Source organism: Acipenser ruthenus, chromosome 27 (assembly GCF_902713425.1).
Source record: "Acipenser ruthenus chromosome 27, fAciRut3.2 maternal haplotype, whole genome shotgun sequence".
In the NCBI taxonomy this organism is placed as follows: Eukaryota; Metazoa; Chordata; class Actinopteri; order Acipenseriformes; family Acipenseridae; genus Acipenser; species Acipenser ruthenus.
In genome coordinates this window covers 2,201,427-2,224,705 of record NC_081215.1, presented here as the reverse complement: position 1 = coordinate 2,224,705, position 23,279 = coordinate 2,201,427, and the positions used below count along the sequence as shown (strand labels likewise).

The window sequence follows — 23,279 nt, the reverse complement described above, 5'->3', positions numbered from 1 at the left end:
CAAGAGTGCCTTTGCATATTCGTGATCAACAGCGATACTGAATGCCACGCTTCATATAAAGCAGTAACAGATTTCCTGGAAGGCATGGCTTGGAAACGGAAATTTCTTTAACCTTAATGGTGTACCAGATACCATGTTTTATAATGAGAATGCATGCTTGCTGTAACATGTGTTACCTTTTACAAAACGTTTGAGACCAATGTAGCTCATGGAAGTGCAAAATGGGGAGGCTGTATGGAATGCTTTTGTTAGCCACAATTATTTTAAGCAAGGTGTGGGTATACCATACTGCTGCCAACTAAATACATTTTCATAAAAAGGTCCCAGGTTCAAAACATGATATTTGGCCAATGGAGGCATGAGGAAGCAGTTCTGGTCCCACTGCTTTAGTTTTTTACTCACTGCCCCTGGTTATTACAGCCTGAATAAAATAAAATCACTCTTTAAATGATAAATCTCTTCCCTGGGGCCCAGCGAACCGCCAACTTTATTTATTTTTCATGATAAAAACTTTCATTTGTTGGCTGATACAAAGGGCGTAAAAAGCTTTAGCCCTATTGTGTTTGCCACACAGTTCCCAAGGTCAATCCCTGCTCTGATCAAGTTTCTAGATCTAATGCGTTTATAAATGCGAGTCCTGGAAGAATCAAGTGGCATCCAAAACAACCGAATGTGTAAAAGGCTCAAATATATGACAGTTTTAATTTATCAAAATTACAGTTAAACCAGTCCTCCAAATTTAATAGACATGTAACAGAGGCTTCATGTCAATGTGGTCAAGTGCTGAGAAACAGATTGGAGAGTTTTAATACATATATTATTCTTTGTGTTCTTAAATCATAATTTATTTCAGTTTATGCACTCATGAGCATGTTTAAAAGATGGATCGTTTGTAATCAGTATAGAACGGACCACTAGTAATTTCTTCACCTGTGAATCAGTGACTTTGTTAAAGATTTACAATGGAAAATATCTAACAAATTCACTGTTTCAGTTAGTTCAGTGTTTGGGTTCTTTCACTTAATGCACTAAACTAGTTTCATAATTTAATCAGGAAGAGATACTCAAGAGAAAATCACTGCAGTCCTTTCAGGGTCAAGTAAATACACAGTGCTAACACTGACTGTTGATATAAATTGCAAAATGCCACACCATGAAACCAAAATGCATCGCACCAGATGTAGCAGACGTGAGAGAATGGCTTGCATAAATTTGAGAAAAAGCAATTAACTTAATTATCACTTGTAATGTATGTGTTACTGTTACCACTTCTTCAGTTCTCTGCAGTTTCCAATTAAAAAACATGACTCATTATTTGCCATTTTTAGATCCAATCAGGCAGGTCCATATACTTAAATGTTAGACAGATTTTTGTTCCCCCTTTCATGATAGGGTTGTTATTTGGCAACGTCAATAGCTGTCAGTAACAGTTAAATGGACACGAGGCTTTATCGTTTAAGTTAATATTCCAGCGGTCAATAGTAGTTTAAAGGGTAGATAAGCATCTTTATTTTATTGTGTTACATGTTCCCATGTGTTGCTACAACTGTTTACATAAGGTGTGTGTATTGTTTTAATTTTTTCTTTTTTTTATTTTGTACCAGCATGGACCTCTCAGAAATACATTTCCCATCATCCTCCTGCTCACTGGTAAATCCATCTCAGTTACATATGTGAGAAGGAGGATGATGGGAAATGTAGTTCTGAGAGGTCCATGCAGGTATATGGGAAGCCATCTTGAGGCAGCGAATGCAATTTAAAAGTTTAAAAAAGTGGTCAAAATGTAAAAAAAAAGAAACATTAAAACAACACACACCTTACATAAACAGTTGTAGCAACACATGGGAACATGTAACACAATAAAATAAAAAGATCCTTATGTACCCTTTAAATATCAATAACTGCCATGAAATGCACAGCGTTGATCATTAAAGAAAATGGAAACTAACATTGCTTACATTTAGCATCCACAGTCATACTTTAGCTAAATCATTGCAATGAATATTCATTTGACCGCACAACCTCCCGAAAAGGCAAGCCAGTCCAATTAGCAGTTACAGGCTGATAGCAATTTCATACACACCAATTTTACTCTCCAATTAGTTCAAGTAAACTGGATTTAATAATCCAGCATCAATGTCCCTTCTGTAACATTAATTCTTTATAGTTTCGAGTTTGTTGCTTCGATATTGGTTATGCTGCAAATTTGTTTTCCTTTTTTATTGTAGTTTTATATTGCAGTCCTCAGCAGGGAAGAACCAATGCACATCAATATCATGTATACAGGAGATCCGGGATTATATGTGGTACATTAGTTTTATTCAGACAGCAGAGTTCTGCCTAGGGAGTAATTTGTATTCCTGGAGCAAATAGAGAAACTACATCTTATGGGAGGATTACCAGATTCCATCAGGTTCTCTTGATTAATGTTCACTCCGGCAGTGAGGAAAAAAATCCAACATGTACTCAAATACTGAATTTAGGCAGAGTGGTAGATGAAGGGGTTGAAGAGAGCCAGAAACTCTGACCCTCAAAAGACATGGCCCAACATGCTGATTTTCACCACTGCCAAGCACATTTTCTGCCCTGTCAGGAACCATCCCTTGCGTAAGAACATAATTCATGAACAGTGCTGCGAAAGGAATCGATTCCCAGCCGGCAGATCTTGAGTTCAGCGAGAGAGTGATTGCTGACAGGATGAAACTTAAAACCTGGGAGATTTGTGAACTTGCCAATGGGGGAGTTGACATTCGTTTTAATTGGACAAGTACTTTTGTAACAGTGTCTAAATGCTAGGTGAGATGGCGGTGGGTACGTGGCTGCTAATTATTATTATTTTTCTAACAAATCACATTGAGATTAAAACCTCTTTTCAAGCGAGACCTAGCCAAGAAAGGTAGCAGCAGTACAATAAAACATATTACAATACAAACATACAAATACAAAAATAAAATACTTTTAAAACAGAGACAAGTCATACTCAATACAATCAGCAATCAGTTAGTGAGGATTCAAACCCATCATAGGGGAATACTGTACATTTTAAAATAAATAATTCAATCCATTTCAATATACTGCAGAATTAACAATAAAGTGATCAGATATAACACCCCCTAAATAAGTTTACTTGCAACTAAATGAAATCTGCAGAAAAGATGCCTTAAACATCTCCAGGTAGATCACTATCAAAACAAGCTCCATTTAGCCTGTCCAATTCAGACTGGCAGAGGAGGAAACGAATAAGAAAAATGCATGATGGGAAAATTCAGGCCTGAGCTAGAATTAATGAACCCCTGTCAAGAGTTAACAAAATGCACGCTTAGTGGGCAGCCTCACAACACATTAAAACAAACAAACCTTTCCTGTGTTTTATTTTCCATTTCATTTTCATCTGCCTGCTTGTGCTTTTTCCCCACTCCCGGGTTTGACAGAGAATTATTGTAGTCATTAATTTGCATCAGACCAAGTAAAAAGCTGATTGCAACCACCTGCCTGAAGACACACGAATGATGAGGTCACCTTTTGGTGCGTGCAGTGGTGTTAACAAAGCGTTGGTGACACATAGCTGACGAAGGTCAGGGCTAACCTGGGATTCAGGGCTGTGGGATAGCTTTTTAAAGGGCGAACTCTGGGTTTAGTTCACTGCTAAACAGCGGCTTCAGAAGTATCATCTATTAATCTCCTCACCTTTTAAGATGTGGCGTAATCAAACAAACACTTTGCCCTGATAGTGAATTCAGGCTCAAGTTTAGGTTAAAAGCTTCATTAACATGCAAACAGCTTCCAGAGATGATGCTGAAGCTAGCTGAAAAATAAACTCCTTGTGTGTGATGCTGTGCATTGGGCTCAACCAGCACTGTACAATAGACGCCTGCTATAATTAATCTGACTTGGTGCAAATTCAATACGCTATGGAGATTATATTTTATTGTTTTTGCTTGCTTGCTTTTTCTTGGTCTATGTCAAAACCGGTTGGAGTTTATGTTAAAAGAAATGGCAGGGTATTACAACAATTGAACTTAATTTCAATAGTGCATGAAGGCAGTGATTTTCTATCTTGCATTATTTTTGAGCCTTTGATGTTCTCAATTCATACTCCCCATCTAACATCTATGCATATGTCATGCATTTGAATGTGACTCCCTGAGCAAGGCAATACTTTTTTACATTTTGACCACTTTTTAAAATATTTAAATTGCATTCCCTGCCTCAAGATTGCATTCCTGTGCATGCTGACAACTCAGGCATGTGTAACATGTTTTAATGGTATGACAAACGAGGGGAAAAGACCTAGAGACCAATCACAGCTTGTTCTGCAAGTTCTAGAACATTAAGACTCTCCAAGATTCTCCGAGAATTTTGACTGACCTTCTGAAACTGTGGCACACTAAACTACCCCTTTATACACTCAATACTATCTCTTTAGCCATGTGGACTATAGTAGATTAGATATTCAGCTTTTTGCCTTAATTTCAAGTTCTACAGCACCACCTACAGGGCTTTCATATATCACCATGATTCATCTGTGGTTGCATGTAAATGAGCAGCTTCTGAAACATTGCAAGAAAACTCTACAATAGCAGCAGACTACAGAAAATAATGATCTCATTTTAATACTTCCCAAAGGTGAGAAGATTACAAAAAGTCTAATGCCTTGTTCTAGCGTAAAGAGGCTTGTGGCTTTAGAATAAAATAAGTGACAAGTAAATTCAGGGTTGTGCTTGGTAGACAGGAGGTCTACGTTGGTTCTTTTAGCTTTGCAAGGCTAGGTCAACTTCAGAGTGGATGTGGGGTGCAACCTAGTGTTTCTGACATAAATGATGTCTTGATTCAGATCTCCTTAGTTCAGTTCATCCTCCACTCCCAATTATGTATATGTTGGTGATAACTTTGTCATGACACTGTTATCTCTTAAGATCCCAGAGTACTGATAAGCCTCTAAGAATGAAAGACCTTTCCAGGCAAGTTAGACACCCATCCCCTTTCTGAGAGGCTGTCACAATGATTTCCTCTGCAAAAACTACAGGCAAAACAGGGGCTCTGTGTAGAAAATGTATAAGGCACAGCTTTTCTTCTTTTTAAGTACTTTTAACAAATCACAAGAGATAACAACACTACCAAAAATACTTGAAAAACTTACTGACGTAGTCCTGCCTTATGGATATAAGTGCAGGAGATTATAAAAGAGTAGCTTTCAGAAAGAGTAATGATGAATCCCAATTCTGAGAATCTTCAAGAATGATCATGTGAAGAGACACATAAAAAGCCATTTATTTTCCCCAGGTCACCTCCATTTGTAGAAACTCTGTTGTGATATTTTTGGGAAAGTCAGGGGGTATTCAAAGTCCAAAGAATTAAAGTGCATGTTAAATAACCTCCATAAAACAAACCAAAAAAAAAATCACTAGAATTTACTTTTGGAAAGTCTATCTGATCAAACTAAGAATGCATATCGCAATATTCGACAATATCCAGGAATATGATCAAATTATCCTTAACGATGGACTGTATATAGTTAAAAAAAACAATAAGATGTAGGGTATAATGAGTTATGAGATCATAAACAACCTCTCTGAGTAATTTGTTAAAGACAGTTTTAATAGGACAGTACCGCAGTTTAATTCAGTTTTTGCACTTACTATTATGTTGATGAATTGGCATTTGTATACTATGTACTACTGTATATGCAGAATCTTTTTTTTCTTATATCAAGACCCAGTTCTCCATTACCATGCATGTAAAGTAGAAGTCATGAAATCAATATTCCAGTAATTTTTAGGGCAACCTATTCACTTCCCAAAGCATTCCTATCTACGTTGGTACCAGAGATGCAACGCAGTGCTCATCAAACACTGACAGACGCTGTCATTCACAACTCACACGCAATACTCCAAGGAATAAAACAAAGCTTTTTCAGAAACTTACATAATAAATCATTCATGCCGCGTTGGTTTTTAAGGGTCTATCCGTTTTTGAATTTCTGCAAATCATCTAAATATGAATGACAGTAGACCGACCAACAATGTATGACTGTTCATTCCAAAGAGATCCAAGCACCCAAAGGCCCTAGCCGCTCAGTTTAAACAAACAGTCTGAGAGAGGGGAATACGTTTCTCTGGCATGATGGGGTTCTTAAACTTTCAGCACAGTCTACGTGGTCAGTCAAAGAAATCATTTTAGAAGATTAAGCTTTTTGTTTTTCCGTGATCATCAGGCAATACAAGAAAGTTCAGTGGGAACCTTCCATTACAAGTACAATGGACTGACAATGTAAAAGGCGGGGGGAGTACAAAACGTTTTACATTTTTTCACATGATTTCCTAAGGCTCTCTTCCTACCATTCCACCCCTAACATAAGCCTCTTGAACATTGTCTTCTGCAGATAAACCTTTTTTCTGTACAGCAGGCTATGCTAAGTGACTGCCGTTTAGAGTATTTCATTTTCTAGTTCTTGCTGACTGACGATAGCCCAATGAAGAGGCACTTTCCCATACTTAGTTCCTCCCCTTATAAAAATGTACCATGGTATTGCAATTTTACTACAGTTTACCATACTTTGCCCTGGTTTGCAATGTTCATTAATATACCATTATGCTTTATTACACTTTGCTTTTACGTTGGAAACTTCTATAAGGATCTACCCAGTTGGCTGTAACTAAAGAGCAAGGTGACTTGCACAAAGACGCACATTGAGGATTTCAATGCCAGGATCTATTTCATGCCAGCTCTATAACCAGGTTATCAAACTAACAGTAGTGTTTCTCCTACCTTGCCTTCCCCGCCCGTCGGTGCTGAGAAGACATATTCCAGCTGGAAGGTGATGACAAAGGCAGGGTGATTCACCATCTCCTTTAGCTGCAAACGGCTTCTTAGGACCAGCACGTGCTGTGCAGAGGAGCTGTGAGAGAGGAAAGGCCAGCGGGAATAGAAAAAGAGGAATCCGACAAATCAGCCTTACATTCAAACATAAAACTATCTTGTAGGTTAATAAAAAAACAAATGCATTCAACTGAAATGACAGATCATTGATAAAACAGTTAAGGTTATTGTTAATATTAACACTACATGTTAGTAATGCTGCCACCACTAGATGTCTTCTAGGAAACTCTATGTAAATAAGCATGCAATACAAATCATGCATTTTTTACATGAACTTTCAACGAATCATCTACAGGCACTATCAGACACATACAAGGTAATAAACCAATGTAATAATAATATGTTTCTAGTCTGTCTAACAAGTAAACAAATGGAATCCAATGTGGAAGCTGAGCTGGCAGTTTGCTCCACTGTAACTGCATTATTACTGCTTGTAATGTGTGGCTGTTCATAATCGCCTCTTGAAACATGCTTCAGGACCAGTGGGATTTGTGGTATTACCCGAGTCTGGTTAGAGAGCCCTGTCTCTTGATGAAGCTCCCCGTCCTCCCCCTCGCCCCCTCAGCCTCGGGTTCCACCACCACCACCTGGGGTTTGTCCACGAAGCCCCAGCCGTTGTGAACAGCGATGTGCAGCCGCCGTTCCTGGATTACAACCGAGTTCCCATCCGGACCCGAGTCCTCCTGCGGGCAAGGGACAGACTCCTCGTCAGCTCCTGCATTGCTATTTCATTATCATTGTTTTTAGTATTAGTATTATTATTATTATTATTATTATTATTATTTATCCAAAGCGACTTACAGGTGTTACAGAGCAGTACAGGGTTACAATGCAAGGTTAATCAAATCAAATCCATCAAATCCTCTTAGAGCAGTTAGAATTGCGCCAAGGTTTTTGGTAGGTTAGGTGCAGATAATAGTGTTGGCTGAGAAAAATCTAATACATTTGACTATAGTGAATGTGCATGCCTATAATTATTTCAAGCTTTCTATCTCCCCAAAGTGGAGTCTGGAAAGAACCTTGGATGATTAGGAGATATTAAGAATGTAGTTTTTAATTAACAATGCAGGCCAGCAGTAAGAGAGTATACTGTAAACTTTGTGTTCTGGTCCATCAATACCAATATATATTAACTTCTTTAATTCTGTATTTAATTGGCTTTCTGGTAAGTCTGGCCTGAGAGGCACAGCAATCAGAGCACATTTCCCAATCTAATTTGTAAATACATTATGCATCAGTATTTACAAGCAAAGAAGGGCTCCAAATCACATTATGCTTTTTGATATTTCCCTGTGGCTCTCCACCAAGCTTATCCAAAGCAGCACTGCACCACATTATAAGCCCAATCTACCAGCTCTGAGGCTGAGATATAATTCTGATGATCATTTGTCATGTACGCTTCCAGAAATATGAACTAGATAATTTTTTAAAAGTCCCACTTTGCATAGAGGTAAAAATGTTCTTTTTGAATCTGTGAGCCCACCCACAACCTACTGCTAAGAAATAAACACGACATAAATACTTGACACCTTCTGAATGTGCATAATATTGTATTTCTGTAATAATGCCATTATGAAAATGGGGTGTGCAAGGGTAATTTCTTCCTCCCTGAAACAGTGATTTTGTTCGAGATTTTCCATTGCAAACAAATTCATAGATTTAGCTGAGAACAGAATTACTGGTGCACTCCCCTAGTTGTCATTTAATGTTTAAAGTTGGCCCGCATTCTTCATAACAGTATCATGCATGCAGCAACTTTGAAAGGCATGCACAGTAACAGATTTCAGTTCTCTTTGAATATTTATCGTTTGGGTTTTGCAGGTAGAATGTTTTTTTATTTACAGTGCATCCCACATCATTCCACCTTCTATAGCAGACACTGCCATGGATACTGTATGAATATTTTATAATTAAAAAGCTTCGAGAGAACATGACATCCACTAAAATAAAATTCATACTGCCGCTCAACTGACTGTGTTGATACCCCTATACGATAATCACACATATGAAGTGGGCATTAGGCACTGATGCACTGTACAATTCTCCCATAATATGTTCTGTGACTTTACTTATCAAAAAATAATACAGTTTTTAAACCTATCTCAGTCAGAAGCCGTGAAGATATTCCCAAATCTCATCATTACTGATGTGCAACTGCTATGCATTCACAGGAGGTTTGTGACAAAGGAAATGTGAGGAAACATAGCTTGCAATAAAAGACAATGGGAAAAAGCTCTGCAATAAGTTGTAATGGGTTTTACTGTATGTACCAATCCCACTACAGCCAAAGCTGCTTACTGCAGAACTGAAAGTGGCTGCTGCTCTGAGGAAGTCAAACAGCTCAATAAAAAAAGTCTTTAAAATGTTATAGTCTTGCACTGTGTCTGCTTGTAATCCGTCAATGGCCTGAAGCAAAATAATCACTTTATTATGTTTCCATAAATGTATTATTTATGTAAAATTGCAGATGTAATATTAAGGTTGCTTTAAGTCTCAATTCAAGTCCCAATTTAACAAGATCCATTCCGTGACCTCTTTAGACATGTTGCATTACATTTCTCAGAGCTGGTAAGATAAGCTTTATAAAATGAATAGGGATAAACCCAAGCACCTAATTCCTATAAATTGGAAACATATGGATCCTTTCTCTATATTATATTGGAAAAATGCTTAGATGTAATGCAGAAAGATAGGGGTGTAATCATTTCTATAGGCTATGGTCCAGTGCACTTAATTATTTGAATAACAATTTTGAATTATCCCATAAGATTATCTAATCTTACACAAAATGAAAGATTATATTATTCCAAAAACAGTATTATAGTAATTAGAGGAATTATTTTGTAGATGTAAAAATGTCAGGATGTCACATTCACTAAATTTGAAAATAACGTCTGGTAACTGTATAGCAGTGAAAGGATTACCAGTTCAGTTTCAAGAAATGAATTTTCATAAGAGAACAAAATTGGTTGCTGAAGGCAGTTTCTTTGTGTTCGCACTAACTGGTGAGCAGAAGGGATAAAAGCACTCAATAAGTTGTCTGGGAGACGTTTTTTAATCACATTGTCAAAAATAAAAGGATGTTGCAATCAAAGCGACTCTCGGACCGAAGACTTTAGGGTCCAATTCTGGATTGTATTTTTCCCCATCCTGCTTGCTACAGTGCCTGGATCACTTCACGGAGAACTACAAAATAAAACAGCACCATTAAGCACCATCTGTCAAAACAGTGGCAACGTAACAGATTTCAACCTAGAGCTCTAATTGCTGCCACAATAAAAGCAGCAGAAAAATAACAGCTGTAATTTTCTTATGCAGTACCACTACATACTACCATTATGCAGTATCTAATGTACCTAGTAGGATTTGGTCTAATGGTTGGTGCGGAGGACTGGACCCTTTTAAACCTTGGTTCAGGCACTAACTTGTTGCACCAACTTGTTGGAAGTCCATATAGTGCATGGAAGGGTATAATATTGGTTTATGCTGTAGATACAGAATACTATCTTTCTGTGAAAATGGCTCGATTAGGCAGTTTATGATCAGAACTGAGATTTTGTGGAAATTATAAAAAACAGACCAAGCTAAGTGGTGATTTTTAGCATTGCACAGTTCCTGTGTCCATTAAAACTGGACAGAGGTACATGGTTTGTTACAGCACTGTATATCATTACTGCACTGTACACTGTAATGATCTGCAAACTTTAAAGCAAAGAAGAAGAATACATGTTAACTAGAAAATGAAAGGCCAAAGTATAAGAAAAAAAGAACAGAACATTAATGCAGTCTTGAATTTCAGACACAGGGCTATGTGCCGGATCTTTCAATTAAATGTGGTGGGAGAGGTGTAGGGGGGTCCACCAGCTATACAAATACTGTACATTAGGGACAAACAATGTTTCTACAGACACAAACGCACACACCCACACCATTCCCGAAGACACACTGCGATGAGTCACCCATAAAGGAAAGTAACCCTTAAGTGGTGTGAGAATTATTGCTCCTTTATTCTCACCCTCCTACTCTCTCTCGTCACTAAACAGCTTTAAACTGACAACTTCATTAATTAAAAAAAAAACACACCACCTGTGATTCTAAATAGATCCCCATTAAGATAGCCAGATCTCAAGGGGCTGCTCTAGCTGGCTTGCTCAAAGGGCTAAAAACAGACAGCAATCCACATATGGTAACCTTTACAAGCAGCATTTCCAATACCTCCAGTGCAGCATGGCATTCCCCTTCCGTAAGTGTCTGATATGGTTCCTTTAAAAGCACTGTCATCAGCATTAATGCATACAAAACGCGGTGCAATGTAGTCGAAATTTTATTACTTCTGCGCAGACAAATGTGTCAAAGCCAGCAGGAGGTTCAGTGCTTGAAAGCCTCGACTGCTTCTAGTCGTTGACATCAGCTTTGCAAAAACGTCACTACATAAAGTTACTGCTGCTGCACGGCCAGCCGCAGGAACTGTAGATAATTAGACCCACCATTGTTTCTCATAATTATAATTAGGTTTTATCATGGAGAAGGCATCTGATGATGAAATCCTGTGGGTCTCGTGCTCTGCACCACTTAGATTATCTAACAGCACCGCACAGCCATCCACAGAGGATCATTTTTGATTGACGTTTGCCTTTATATTCCTAAACCACAGGAAATACCATTGCTATGGCGCTGGTCGGATTGATTTGACCTTTGATGCGGGAAGCTTCACTGTCTATTTACTCTGTCTGTACCCTTGGGCCTTAGGTGAGGTATAGACACCGCAGAAAGCATTGTGAATGCAATAGCGCTTAAAATATTGAATAGTTAGAATTCACATTCAAAATTTCGGTTTCAGCCCAAATTTACAATTTACAATTATAAGACCCGTTTATAGTTTTCAAACACCATAATTAAATTTATTTACACCTCATTCCTTATATTCTTTAATGGGTCTTGTTCCCTTTGTGTGTGCGCTTGCACAATTGAGACAGGAAAGTGTTAGTCATGGCTTCAATGAATAGGAAAAAAAAACACATAACTGCAAACGTCATTGCATAGGGAGAAAATAATATACTGATAAGAGATCCTATAATATAAAAGGATTAAACGTGATTGTAAAGAGATAAATCCCTTGCTTTATTCTCCATGAATAATTTCCATGCATCCTTTCAACAGAAACTGGATTTCTATGTTTCCGACCCTTGAATAGAGGTAGCTTATCTTTGAAGCATTGCATGTTGGAGGTGGGGGTTTTATTCTGTTTTGAATGCTATTTGGCCAGGGCACCAGGATCAATGCATCTTTTATTCTTTCACTTGGCATGAAGGTGGTGAACCCTGCTGTATTTCAAGAATATAGAAAGCCCCCGCACACATAAGCAAACCGGTCCGGCAGATTGGAAATGAAAAACTCTACTTAGTAGAAAACCCCTGTCACGTTTAGAAGATCATTAAAGACATTTAAATCAAAACGTGCCTCTGTGATCACCTGTAATGCAACCAAAATCTGGATAAACCCCTTGTAGTGGCAATTACTGAGGCTTCACACACAAATTTCCTCTTCAGGAATGGGTAATTAGTATAATACTTAAATAGATAACCACTCGCAGCCTTCCCCAGATCCTCACAGGAGTTCTAATAATTACACGTCCACCTGTAATAAAACTGAAAGCATCGACAGCTTCTATTTTTTTTTTATTAATTTAATTTGCAAATGGTATTAGGTTTTAAATTGTTGTACCATCTCTGAAGAAAATAGGGAGGCACCAATCAGTTCACACAAAGGTCACCAACAAGAATTGCACATTTCTGGGTCATCTGGCAGTGTCTATCTCAGTGGTTTTAAGCCATCTGCCTCTGTTATGGCTCTGGGATCTGAACTCAAGTCTTGTGATGTGGAAGGTCATCACGTTGGTGTCTGAGTGAGTTCATGGTGAAAACAGAACTTTATTTACATGATTCATTACACCTCTTATCCAAAGATCAACACCTCTAAACCATACAGTATGCACACCTCTAGAGAGGAGCCTGCTAAAAGATTAGGTTTGTCCCAGTTCAGCTCAGACCGGAGTTGTGAGTTTTCTGGTTGCGACTGTATTAAGTTCACATCAGTTTTATTCACAGTCACCTTGAGATGAAAAAGGGCATAAAAAAAAGAAAAAATCAGCCCCCTATTATAAATCATAGAAATTGCATTCTCATCGTGTAGTCTGTCATCTGCAGCCTTTCAAACCATACAAAGCTTATCAGACAGAGAAGCAACTAGAAGGAAGGAACCACTACAGAAATGTCCCCGAAGCTTGCGCGTAGATATAGCGTGTTAGCAGCCTTCATGCTGTGTGTATACTGTCAGTCTCGCAGATAAGGGCAGTCATTCAGTACAAATCAGCTGTTTCGCTAACACAGTGGCGAATAAGCTCTAGGCCATTGCCAAGAACATATTTTTGATGAAGCAAATTAGTTCCTAAAACAGAATGAGGGGTTTGGTTGTAAAAGTCTCATGATATTGTTCTATAACCTATGTGGAATGCAAAATGTACTTATTAAATTAATTACTATACCTCTTCCACTCACTGCAACAAGTACCCTTTGTAGGCAACTGACTGCGTGACGGTCCTTGACAGATTGGACTCAAACCTTAACTAGCACACGAGTATCCCGCAGGCAGTTTATGATTAAGTCAGGGCTCCACAGAGTTTCCAGGTTCCCAGCAAGCAAGGTCCCCCCGCTGTGTCATTTATGTCATTACAAAGAGGATTACATCCAAACGGTCTGGTTTCTTAATATAAACTCAGGTAAACAGCAGCGGCGAGAGTGGATCGATCTGCGATTAGCTCCGACTGACTTTCTGTCAGGTTTTTACAGCACTCTTAAGCTGTCTTGCAGTGGAAATGGTTTCCGTTCCCCTGCCTGCCTCACAAGACACCTAGGTTAAAAGCAGGATCAACAACGGCATGTGTTATTCAGACAGATCTGATAAATCGAGACACGCTCTGCTGCTGCCGGTAATTGGTGCGTACGTGGATAAAACTAAAAAGAAAGGTAATGATGTTTGTCTCCTTGAGATGCTGGGCACAATCCCTACTGTTAAAAACAGTGCTATCCAAATGACTGATATTCATCTGGTGCTTAAGCTCATTGGGAAAGGTATGCACAGTAGGCATGCAGCTTTGGAGCTCAGTATGAATACATCCTTAAACGGCTACTTTACACCACCTACATTTTCCTAATATTTCATTTCATACCTGTTTATTACCTTATTTTGTGTGTCCTGGGTGGTCCTATATTGCAGTTTCAGCTTAGATACTAGTAATTATTTGCCATGCTTCCTTATTCCAGAAAAACATGCTTCTGAAAAGACCTGTAAAACCTGGAGTGGAACAGCCATCCAGGACCATGACTGGACACCCCTGGTACATAGTATATATGTATTTATCTCTTCCTATCTTCAGTCCTACAAAATGCCCCAGTGGATGGAAACATAATATAAATGGAAGGTATTCATTATAATGAATGCTGTAGCTTTAAAACTGAATCCAGAAGTTAAACCATGCAGCACACCACATGTTCACACAGTACGCAGTGCAGAATTAGATTTAGGATTTAATGATGTTCATTTAAATTAAAGGCATCCCAAGGCTGAATTTGACTGTGATGTGACTCATAGTTTCCTACCAGAATGTCTTTTTTTTTTTTACACGCTTACTTTCATTGGGCGAGAGGAGGGGAGCTGGCTGTCTTTACTCCTGACAGATCACTGAGGTGTGATGACATGGCAGGTGTGAGTGTCGCTGTCACGACAACAAGCAATATCGTGCAAGGAGAGTCACACTTTTAAAGGTCACCGGCTTGGCAGGGAATTAATTAAAAATGCACTGGCATATTCAACGCTGGAAGAGTTCTCACTTAGAAAGGTATCAAAAAGAGAGAAAAAAGGAAGAGTGAATGCTCTTGATCTTTCACGAACATACAGTATATCTTACCAGCGATGCTCTCAGATCCTGACCTTGTCAGAAAACGGAGAGAAATCAAAGAGAAATCTTTGTTCAAAACTGACTGACATCTGGCTGAAACACAATGTAACTGCAACAGTTAGCCTTTATCTCGTATTGGTCAGTGGAATGGATCCTATTCCGTTTATTCTTAAGATACAATATTTGCTAAAGAGGAAATGCTATGAATGGTTCCCCTGATGAGTAAACTCCCTGTTGCTATAGCAGCTGGTTAAGTGGCGTGTTGTGTGGCTAGTTTTGACATGACGTGTTGAGGAGTATAACTGTAGTAGACAGGTGGGCTTGTTAACTGAAGGTTAGGTGAATTATGCACTCTCAAACAGGCATGCAATGTTCACTCAGTCTCTGGCAACAGCATCTTACATCTACATGAATTAGTGTTTCATAAAGTCAGCTTTGTTACACTGGAGTTTGAAAGCAGGCAATGGATGCTACTTTTTGCAACTGCACTGCTATGCATGCAAGCATGATAGATATATGGGATTGAAATGTTGGTAACACTTTATTTTGAGTGTCATAAATAAGTATTTCATGAATATGCAATTAACCATTTAATAAACAGTCAACAGATATGCCATGCCATGCATGTGTGTGTATCTATCGTTAGACTGCAATTTAAGCCCATATTTCCTACACCCATGGTATGAATTGGGGGGAGGGTTGTTAGGTGGTGAGTCACTTACCCTGTTAAGCCTGTCTGTGTTCAGAAGTTCCAGTAGTTCTTCTTCAAACCTCTCAAGCGAGGGATACAGGCTGAGAGATACCTTATCCAGGTAGCAGGTAACTGTCTTAAAGAGCCGTGGCTTCTGCAAGCAGTCCACTACAATCAGAAGAGAAACCAACAGATCTAGCCAAGTAACCAAAAGAACAGAATAGAAAATACTGCTTGACAGCTCGTCAGCTCTTGCTAGGTACACTCATATAGTTTCTGGATATTACTAGAACAGATCCTGACAATTGATTGACTACTGTAGTCGTTAGTTGAAAAATCTCACCGTACCCACTGTAAGGAGAACTTGAAATATATAAGCGTCTTTATATATATATTTTCCGCATGCCAGTTTTTGATCCCAATTTCTCAATTTGTGTGCCGATTTGACAGCTTGACGATTTTGAAAGACGTTTTTCAAACTTGTATTTCTCTTACGGGGTAGCGAGGCTCTGTTGGCTGTTAAGGTTTCAAGTTACAGTCGTAGCGCACTACAAAATCGATAGACCGGGCAAGGGGGTCCGTTTCCTAGCGTTTTATTAGAGGTTTTTACGAGCATTAGTGTTCTTACAGGAGCAGAAGGCGAGAGATGATTGATTTGATTAACAGTGCATAATGTTCATGTGCAATTTCTGTTGCTTTGGGGAAAAAAAGATCAATATTAACGCATGCAAAACTGAGATAAACTTGATTTTGTTTTTTTTTATGCAAAATGAATCCAATTACAAGCAGGCTGCAAGTCCGGTTTATATCACAGTGGTTCCAATAAGACAATATGTTAATCACGGCATGACTTACAATAGCAGAAGCATCTTAAAACATACAGCATGGTGTTACATATATCCTACTATATCTTGGAGTATTGTTTTTTATTTAATGCTAATACCAATATTGTTTAGAGAGAGGAAAGCAATTGCACATCAAAATGACCAATCATTTTGGACCACTGCTATACACTTTTATTGATTCATATTGTATTATTGAGACAGCTTTTATTATAACGAACGGAAAGCAAATAGGAAAGTTGTGTGTCGGCAGATAAATTCACAATCTGGCTGCTTAGACAGCAATGACACCATTGAATTAATGAGGTTTCAAAACTCAACTAGAAACCAATAAAGAGCATGTAGCCATTTCATTATATCTGGTAATAAACTTCTTTTTTTTTTATATGGGAAGGAAAAATAAGACATTACATGAAATCCAGCATCATTAATGCTGTACGACATCCTCCTTACTCAGAAAGTTAGAGTTTTTTTTAAAAAAAGAGTCAAAGCATCCCATAAAATATTTTAATGCTAAAGATGTACATCAGTGCTTGCAACAGCGTGTTCTGAATACAGGCCCTTTTTTAATCCCTTTGCAAGTGCTGCTGTATTACCCTGTACATACAAACATCTCCATGTATGCAGTATGTCGACTTTATAGGCTGTTGTGCGTAATTTCAGTCTTCAGTGCTTTTTCTCTTCCCCTGCTTTAGCGCAGTGGCCTTTTTGCTCCTACATGAAAAGCTGTGCATCATAAGACTTTCGCATTGTGTTTAAATCATCAGAGGCGCACGGATATCAATCACTCCAGCTCAGGGAACATGAGGGGGTTTGATGATTAATTCCACTCAGAGAGATCTGCAGGGTTAGAATTCCTTTTAGAAGATTTCTCTACAAAAGCAGCAGAAAAGACATACAGTATAAACTCATCCACCTCCAGGCAGATCTGCCACTATAATTAATATGCACACACACGCATATTCGTTCACAAACCTTGAAGAAGTGCTAGCCAGCCTCTTTGCAATATCTGCTGAAAAAAAGCTAAATAGTATATATTTCAAGCATCTTTAGCATTTATTTTGGCATTTAATTGGCAGCATGGTTTGTCTTGCCCAACAATGTAAAGCTGGGTAACAACTTTTAAGCATTACTGAAATAAGCAGCCTTTAAATGTTAACCTATATGTGTGGTTCAGGGGGCGGAGCTAGGCACCAACAACCTATCATCTGCTGTCATCACTTAAATCTACCTTATTTAAACATTAGTCACCTCTACCTCGCTGTCTTGTGTTTTTTCGTTTCCTCCTCCTCCCTCCTCCTCCTCTAGCATCTCAACCGCCTTTGCATCGGTCTCCTCTGGGGGGTTAGTGATTCCACTTTCTCCAACCCTTTGTTAAGCTCCGCTTCATTTACCTCATAGAGGAGAGTTCTCCATGAGTCCGAGGGGACCCCCGGCCAAACCCTTCCATCTGCATGTATGTTTCTTTTGGGATTCTTCTTTCAGGTCTGATGCCTCTATGTGAGGATCCCCAAGCGGTGGCATCCCTCGTGTTTGTCGGGTCTCCTCAAAGACGGTGGCCCCTCTCCTGTTTGTCGGGTCTCCTCAGCGACAGAACCCCCCTTTTATTATGTTGGGCTTCAAAGAGGTGGAACACCACGCATTATATGTTTTAACAAATACTAACTTTATGTTTTCTTTCCGGTTCGCGAGCCTCTTCGTATGTCGGGTAACCTCAGAGACGGTGCCCCTCTTGGTATGTCGGGTCACCTCAAAGACGGTGGCCCCCCTCCTGTTTGTCGGGTCTCCTCAGCGACGGAACCCCCCTACTGTATATGTTGGGTCAGGAAGAGCCAGAACCTCTTTTGTGTTATCAATACTAATTCATGTTTTCTTTCCGGTTCGCGAGCCTCTTCGTATGTCGGGTAACCTCAGAGACGGTGCCCCTCTCGTATGTCGGGTCACCTCAAAGACGGTGGCCCCCCTCCTGTTTATCGTGTCTATCGATCAAGTAAATGTTGGGCCTGGAAGAGGCGGAGCCCCTCTCTCCATGTGTATATGTTTACTAACTCTGTCACTAAACACTATCAGGTGGCATAGCTCCGCCCCGTGAAACTGCTTGTCAGGTTTTAAGCTGTGCAGATTTTCGGGACTTTGTTCCTATCAAGTACTTAATGAGTTAATTGGCCCTAGCCTGTTCGATTAACTAATTTAATAGCTTTTTTGGACAAACATCTGGATTGGAATGGAGGGCCAGAGTTGGGGATCCACTGACTAGCTGCCAACAAAAAAAAAATAGCTAGGTCCAAATGCTGAGCATATCTACAGCATATTTCTATAGCACACAGTGCCACCAGTGAGCAACTATTGTTATTGCAGCCAGATAGTACAGAGAAAGTATAACCTGCACACTCATGGAACTGGTGTGCCTGAAGCTCTACACCTGCTGTGGCATCCAAGTTCACATCAGAAACAGTAAACTGGCCGATTTCTGTTAAATAAGATGTTTCTTACCAACTTCTCCTGTTGGAGGCACCACCCCTGGAATGGTCTCTGCTCCAGACACCAGCATGTTCTGAGGGATAAGATGCATGACCCTTTCCAAGGCAGGATGGGGCCGCAGGGAGCACTGAATATGAGCCCCTTCGATCAGTGTCATGAACTCATTCTCTAGAAAACATAAAGCAGAACGACAGTTTTAGGCTCTTCTAAAGAGCGTTTCCAAATGAAAAGTCAGTATTTATATCTAACCATAGTTCCAATCATTCGCACGTGAGACCTGCCTGGCAGAGCACTTGTTAAAACCCTACTCAGGATTATAACGTCTATCTGAAAAGACTGTGAAAACAAACATGCCCATTGTTGACTGGAAAGCTGCTTCCTGGGTAAAGCATGCATTCTTAGAATTCTGAATAGCTCCCAGCAAACACCCAGGTATCTAATTTAGTTTGTGCCTTAAGGTGCATGGTGCTAACAAAATTGCTCTAATTTCCTTGGTCTCAGATTTTCCTCTGAGATCTAAGAAATGATACATATTAGATTTAATGGAATTATTTTGTTAGCTATATAGAGGGTGCATTGAGGTAGTGTTGCTACCCTATGGAAACAGTTTAAGATACTGATATTGTATCAACCTTGTACAACCGACTTGTACATGAAAATCTGTCGATAAACCTTTGTAGGTCATTCCCTCCAATACCTTGCTGAGGCGCTAGCTTTATGTGCAGAAGTCTAGTTTATATCCAGCCCTGTCGTCGGGCTGACTGACAGGCGATGAGCAGCCGAGTAATGGCCTGCCAGGAAAGGATGAGTGTCTGTCACCCCATTGTTAGCACCTTTCAATCAGCGCTATCGATGGGGTATTACGGGACATTGTGAGGCTCTGATTCTGACCCAGCTTCCACCAATAACAGAACCGATGAATCCCACTGTACAGCGTGAATCGTCATCGCCTTTATTGATCACAGTGTTTCACAGATGTTTGGTTGCAGAAAGGGACTAACAAATTGGAAATATGGAATAGAAATAACCTAAAATCAGAAAGCTTACCTAAATCTTTGTATAAGCATCAGGTTTTTTTTTAGAAAGAAAGAAAGAAAGGGATCAAATATAACGTCAGTGATTGCCATTTTTTGATGTCTCAAAGGTGTGTAAAGGCAGCATGCTGCTGAAATTTGAAATGTTACGTATTTCTGTTCTGTCTGTAAACCAGTTTGTCTTCACTGCGTTTGGGACAGATATGTTCTGATGAATAGGCATGCTGTGTTTTGACAGTCTTTTTAAAAACGTAATTGCATATTGCTGTACAATAGCTCTGCTCTGTCTCTTTCTGAAAAAACATCTCAAAATGATAAAACTTTAGAAGACATCTCTACATCGTTCACGCCTGCAGATTCTTTCTTTTAAAAGGTACTATACCAAAATACAGGGCGAAGTGTGAAGCCTCTTAGTTAATACCAAGCTAGCAAACAAAAGTTTAATGGAAGAACTATGTCTGGACGCCCGAATTGGAAAGAAAGGCGATCTGAATCTAGTACCTGATCCTAAAGAAGTACTGTCACTGTCAGGGCCAGCGCAATGATTTTTGCCGCCCTTGGCAAACGCAATTTTGCTGCCCTCCCTTTCCACTCTTTTTTTAAATTGTGTACATATATATATATATGTAGTAGGCTAGTGTCATATTTTCCTTTCTCACTTCTGGCATGAACAGCAGGGAAAGGAAATTACCGTCCTTGTATAAGTGCACCCTGTCAAATTAGTTTAGCATTAGAAGACCTTCTGTGATGCTTTTATGGTGACATTTGCACACAGCTTGGTCTGTTTCCACTGGGGGTGTTTAGTAGGACTGATATTAGAAGCAAATAGTATAGACAATATTTTGACCATGCTCAGATCACTATAAATAAATCTTAAGTCAATCCATTTGTGAGAACACCTGACAGTCTAAAGATCTACCCAGAGATTCAATTTAATCTCCACAGTGACTCAGATCCAAGTAACCAAGCCTTCGATATTGTAATATATATATATATATATATATCAACGTATAAGCAAATTATTGTACACCAGATTATGTTTGTTTTTTGTTTTTTACATCATCACACAACTCTATACAATCATCACTCTGGTTACAAAACGGCAGTGACATCTACTGTCAGCTCTATAATGACAATATTTATGATCAATGGATTCTACCACCATGCATGAGCTTAGAGTTATAAATAATAACTGACACAGGATATGCAGGTTACTTCAAACACATCGTATTTTCATTGTACCTTATTTGTACAGTTACTTAACTACTATAAAACTGGTATCTAACGTGTAGGTTAGTGATCATATAATCGTGCACAGCAAATTCTCCGGTACTTTTTTCTATAGGCAGATCCTTGACTTAAGAATTAAAGAATATTTACCTGATGTGTTATGAAAATGCTTAAATGGCACACAACCGCTCTAATTTCAGTGCCTGGGCACCGATAAAGCGATCCCTTTTCCTTGTTGTGTCAAGACAATAATAAGACGTGCGGAAATCAAATTGTTTATTCTGCGCCTTCAAGCAGAGTTGCCAATTTAGCGAATTTCTCGCCAAATCTAGTGACTAAGGGCTGACTTGGCAAGATTTGTTGTCAAAAAACTAGCTACAAAGCTAGCAATTTCCAGGACAGCCATCAGAGAATTTCAGAGATATAAAATCTGTAAAACATTTTGATTATCCTGTATTAGCAGTGTCCTTTTATAAGAACCATTGTCCGGGTAATTAAATGAAATCCAATAATGCCCCGTCCCATTTGAATACGCAAGGAACGTCAATGCGTCCTTTCCTTAGCAACAGGCTCAACAACCACAAGCCTGTTCTTCCAGCAGCCCACTCTAAAAGCACAGCACGCATACATCGTTTTGAAGATGGGTAAATTGTGTTTGTGTAATAGAAAGGCTTTGACTCAGCTAAGGAACAACATTTACTTGAAACATTACAATATCGAAGGCTTGGTTACTTGGATCTGAGTCACTGTGGAGATTAAATTGAATCTCAGGTGTTCTCACAAATGGATTGACTTAAGATTTCTTTATAGTGATCTGAGCATGGTCAAAATATTGTCTACTATTTGCTTCTAATATCAGTCCTACTAAACACCCCCAGTGGAAACAGACCAAGCTGTGTGCAAATGTCACCATAAAAGCATCACAGAAGGTCTTCTAATGCTAAACTAATTTGACAGGGTGCACTTATACAAGGACGGTAATTTCCTTTCCCTGCTGTTCATGCCAGAAGTGAGAAAGGAAAAAATGACACTAGCCTACTACTGTCTGTGTATATCTATAGGTTTACAAAGACATGAATTCAGGTGAGTCACAATGATTACAGCTCCCACATCCATTACATGTTCCTCTTACAGGATATGTTAAAAATGGCAACAATAACAGCATTTAAGCTTACTAAGTATAAAGCTAGAAAAAAAACAGCTTAGCCGGAGGTAAGAGCGGTTATTTAGTATTCTAGTTTCATACCGTTCAAATTGTTTTATTCTTTTCAGAAAATGTGTCTTTGCTTTGTCACATTCTTTAAAATAATGCCCAGTGTGTGTGTGTGCGTGTGTGTGTTTTTTTTTTTACCATGTTATATTATTGCATATTTTACCATGAGAATAACCTACTGCAATTTACATAGCATTTACATGAGGGTTCCAGAAGACAAAAGACATCACGCTGCATGCATCCTCTCAGCTGTTACAAATTGAAAAAAGCCGACATTAAGCAAATTGAAATGTTAACTATATACCATCAGTATCTAGCAATAAGTGGTGAGGAAATATGGAAATTAAATGCAAGAACTTTCAAGCATGCTCACTTTCAATGGGGTCTTGCAGTTCTGGGCTCAGCAAGGCTCTGGGTGTCCCATGGTAGAGATGTAATCTGAAATGATGAAAGGAATAGACTGGGAAATTAGTTATTTCACCATGTTTAACATAAACTATAATTGCTAAATCCAGACAATGACACTGATTTCAGGTTGCGATGCATTTAGCATTTCGTTTTTTCTTCCCCCACCAGGAAAAAAAAATAAAATTCTACAACCAGGAAATGTATTGAGGCTTGTCCCAATGTAATTATTTCATTTTCATTATGTTTTGTTAGTGTATTTTAATGAACGTTCAGAAAGAGAAAGAAAGAAAGATGTAACCAGTATAGCTTTTTTTAATGCTTCTAATTTCAGTCTACATAAAAGCAAAAAGCAGAAGTCTGTTTCTAAGAACACTGTCCTCTGAAAGATGAGTAATCATTGAGTGAGTGCAAGAACAGCTAGAATGATTGTAAGTGTGCTTAATGTCCCTTCATCTGCAGTTATCTGCCATGCATGCCGTTTTAGTCACTTCACAAATTGGTGATCAATACAATTGACTACTTGGAAAGCAGAATAACCACAATG

The 23,279-nt window shown here is 38.9% G+C and overlaps 1 protein-coding gene across 1 annotated transcript in view; it reads right to left on the bottom strand.

Moving 5' to 3' along the window:
- LOC117963674 (nephrocystin-4-like) overlaps positions 1 to 23,279 on the bottom strand; it is a 78,947-nt gene that overhangs the window by 38,833 nt on the left and 16,835 nt on the right. The window contains exons 5-9 of the mRNA XM_059002199.1: positions 22,701 to 22,765; positions 18,863 to 19,018; positions 15,559 to 15,695; positions 7,381 to 7,562; positions 6,769 to 6,898 (exon numbers count right to left, since the gene is read on the bottom strand). Of these exons, the coding sequence (XP_058858182.1) occupies positions 6,769 to 6,898; positions 7,381 to 7,562; positions 15,559 to 15,695; positions 18,863 to 19,018; positions 22,701 to 22,765 (670 nt within the window). The remainder of the gene's footprint in view (positions 1 to 6,768; positions 6,899 to 7,380; positions 7,563 to 15,558; positions 15,696 to 18,862; positions 19,019 to 22,700; positions 22,766 to 23,279) is intronic.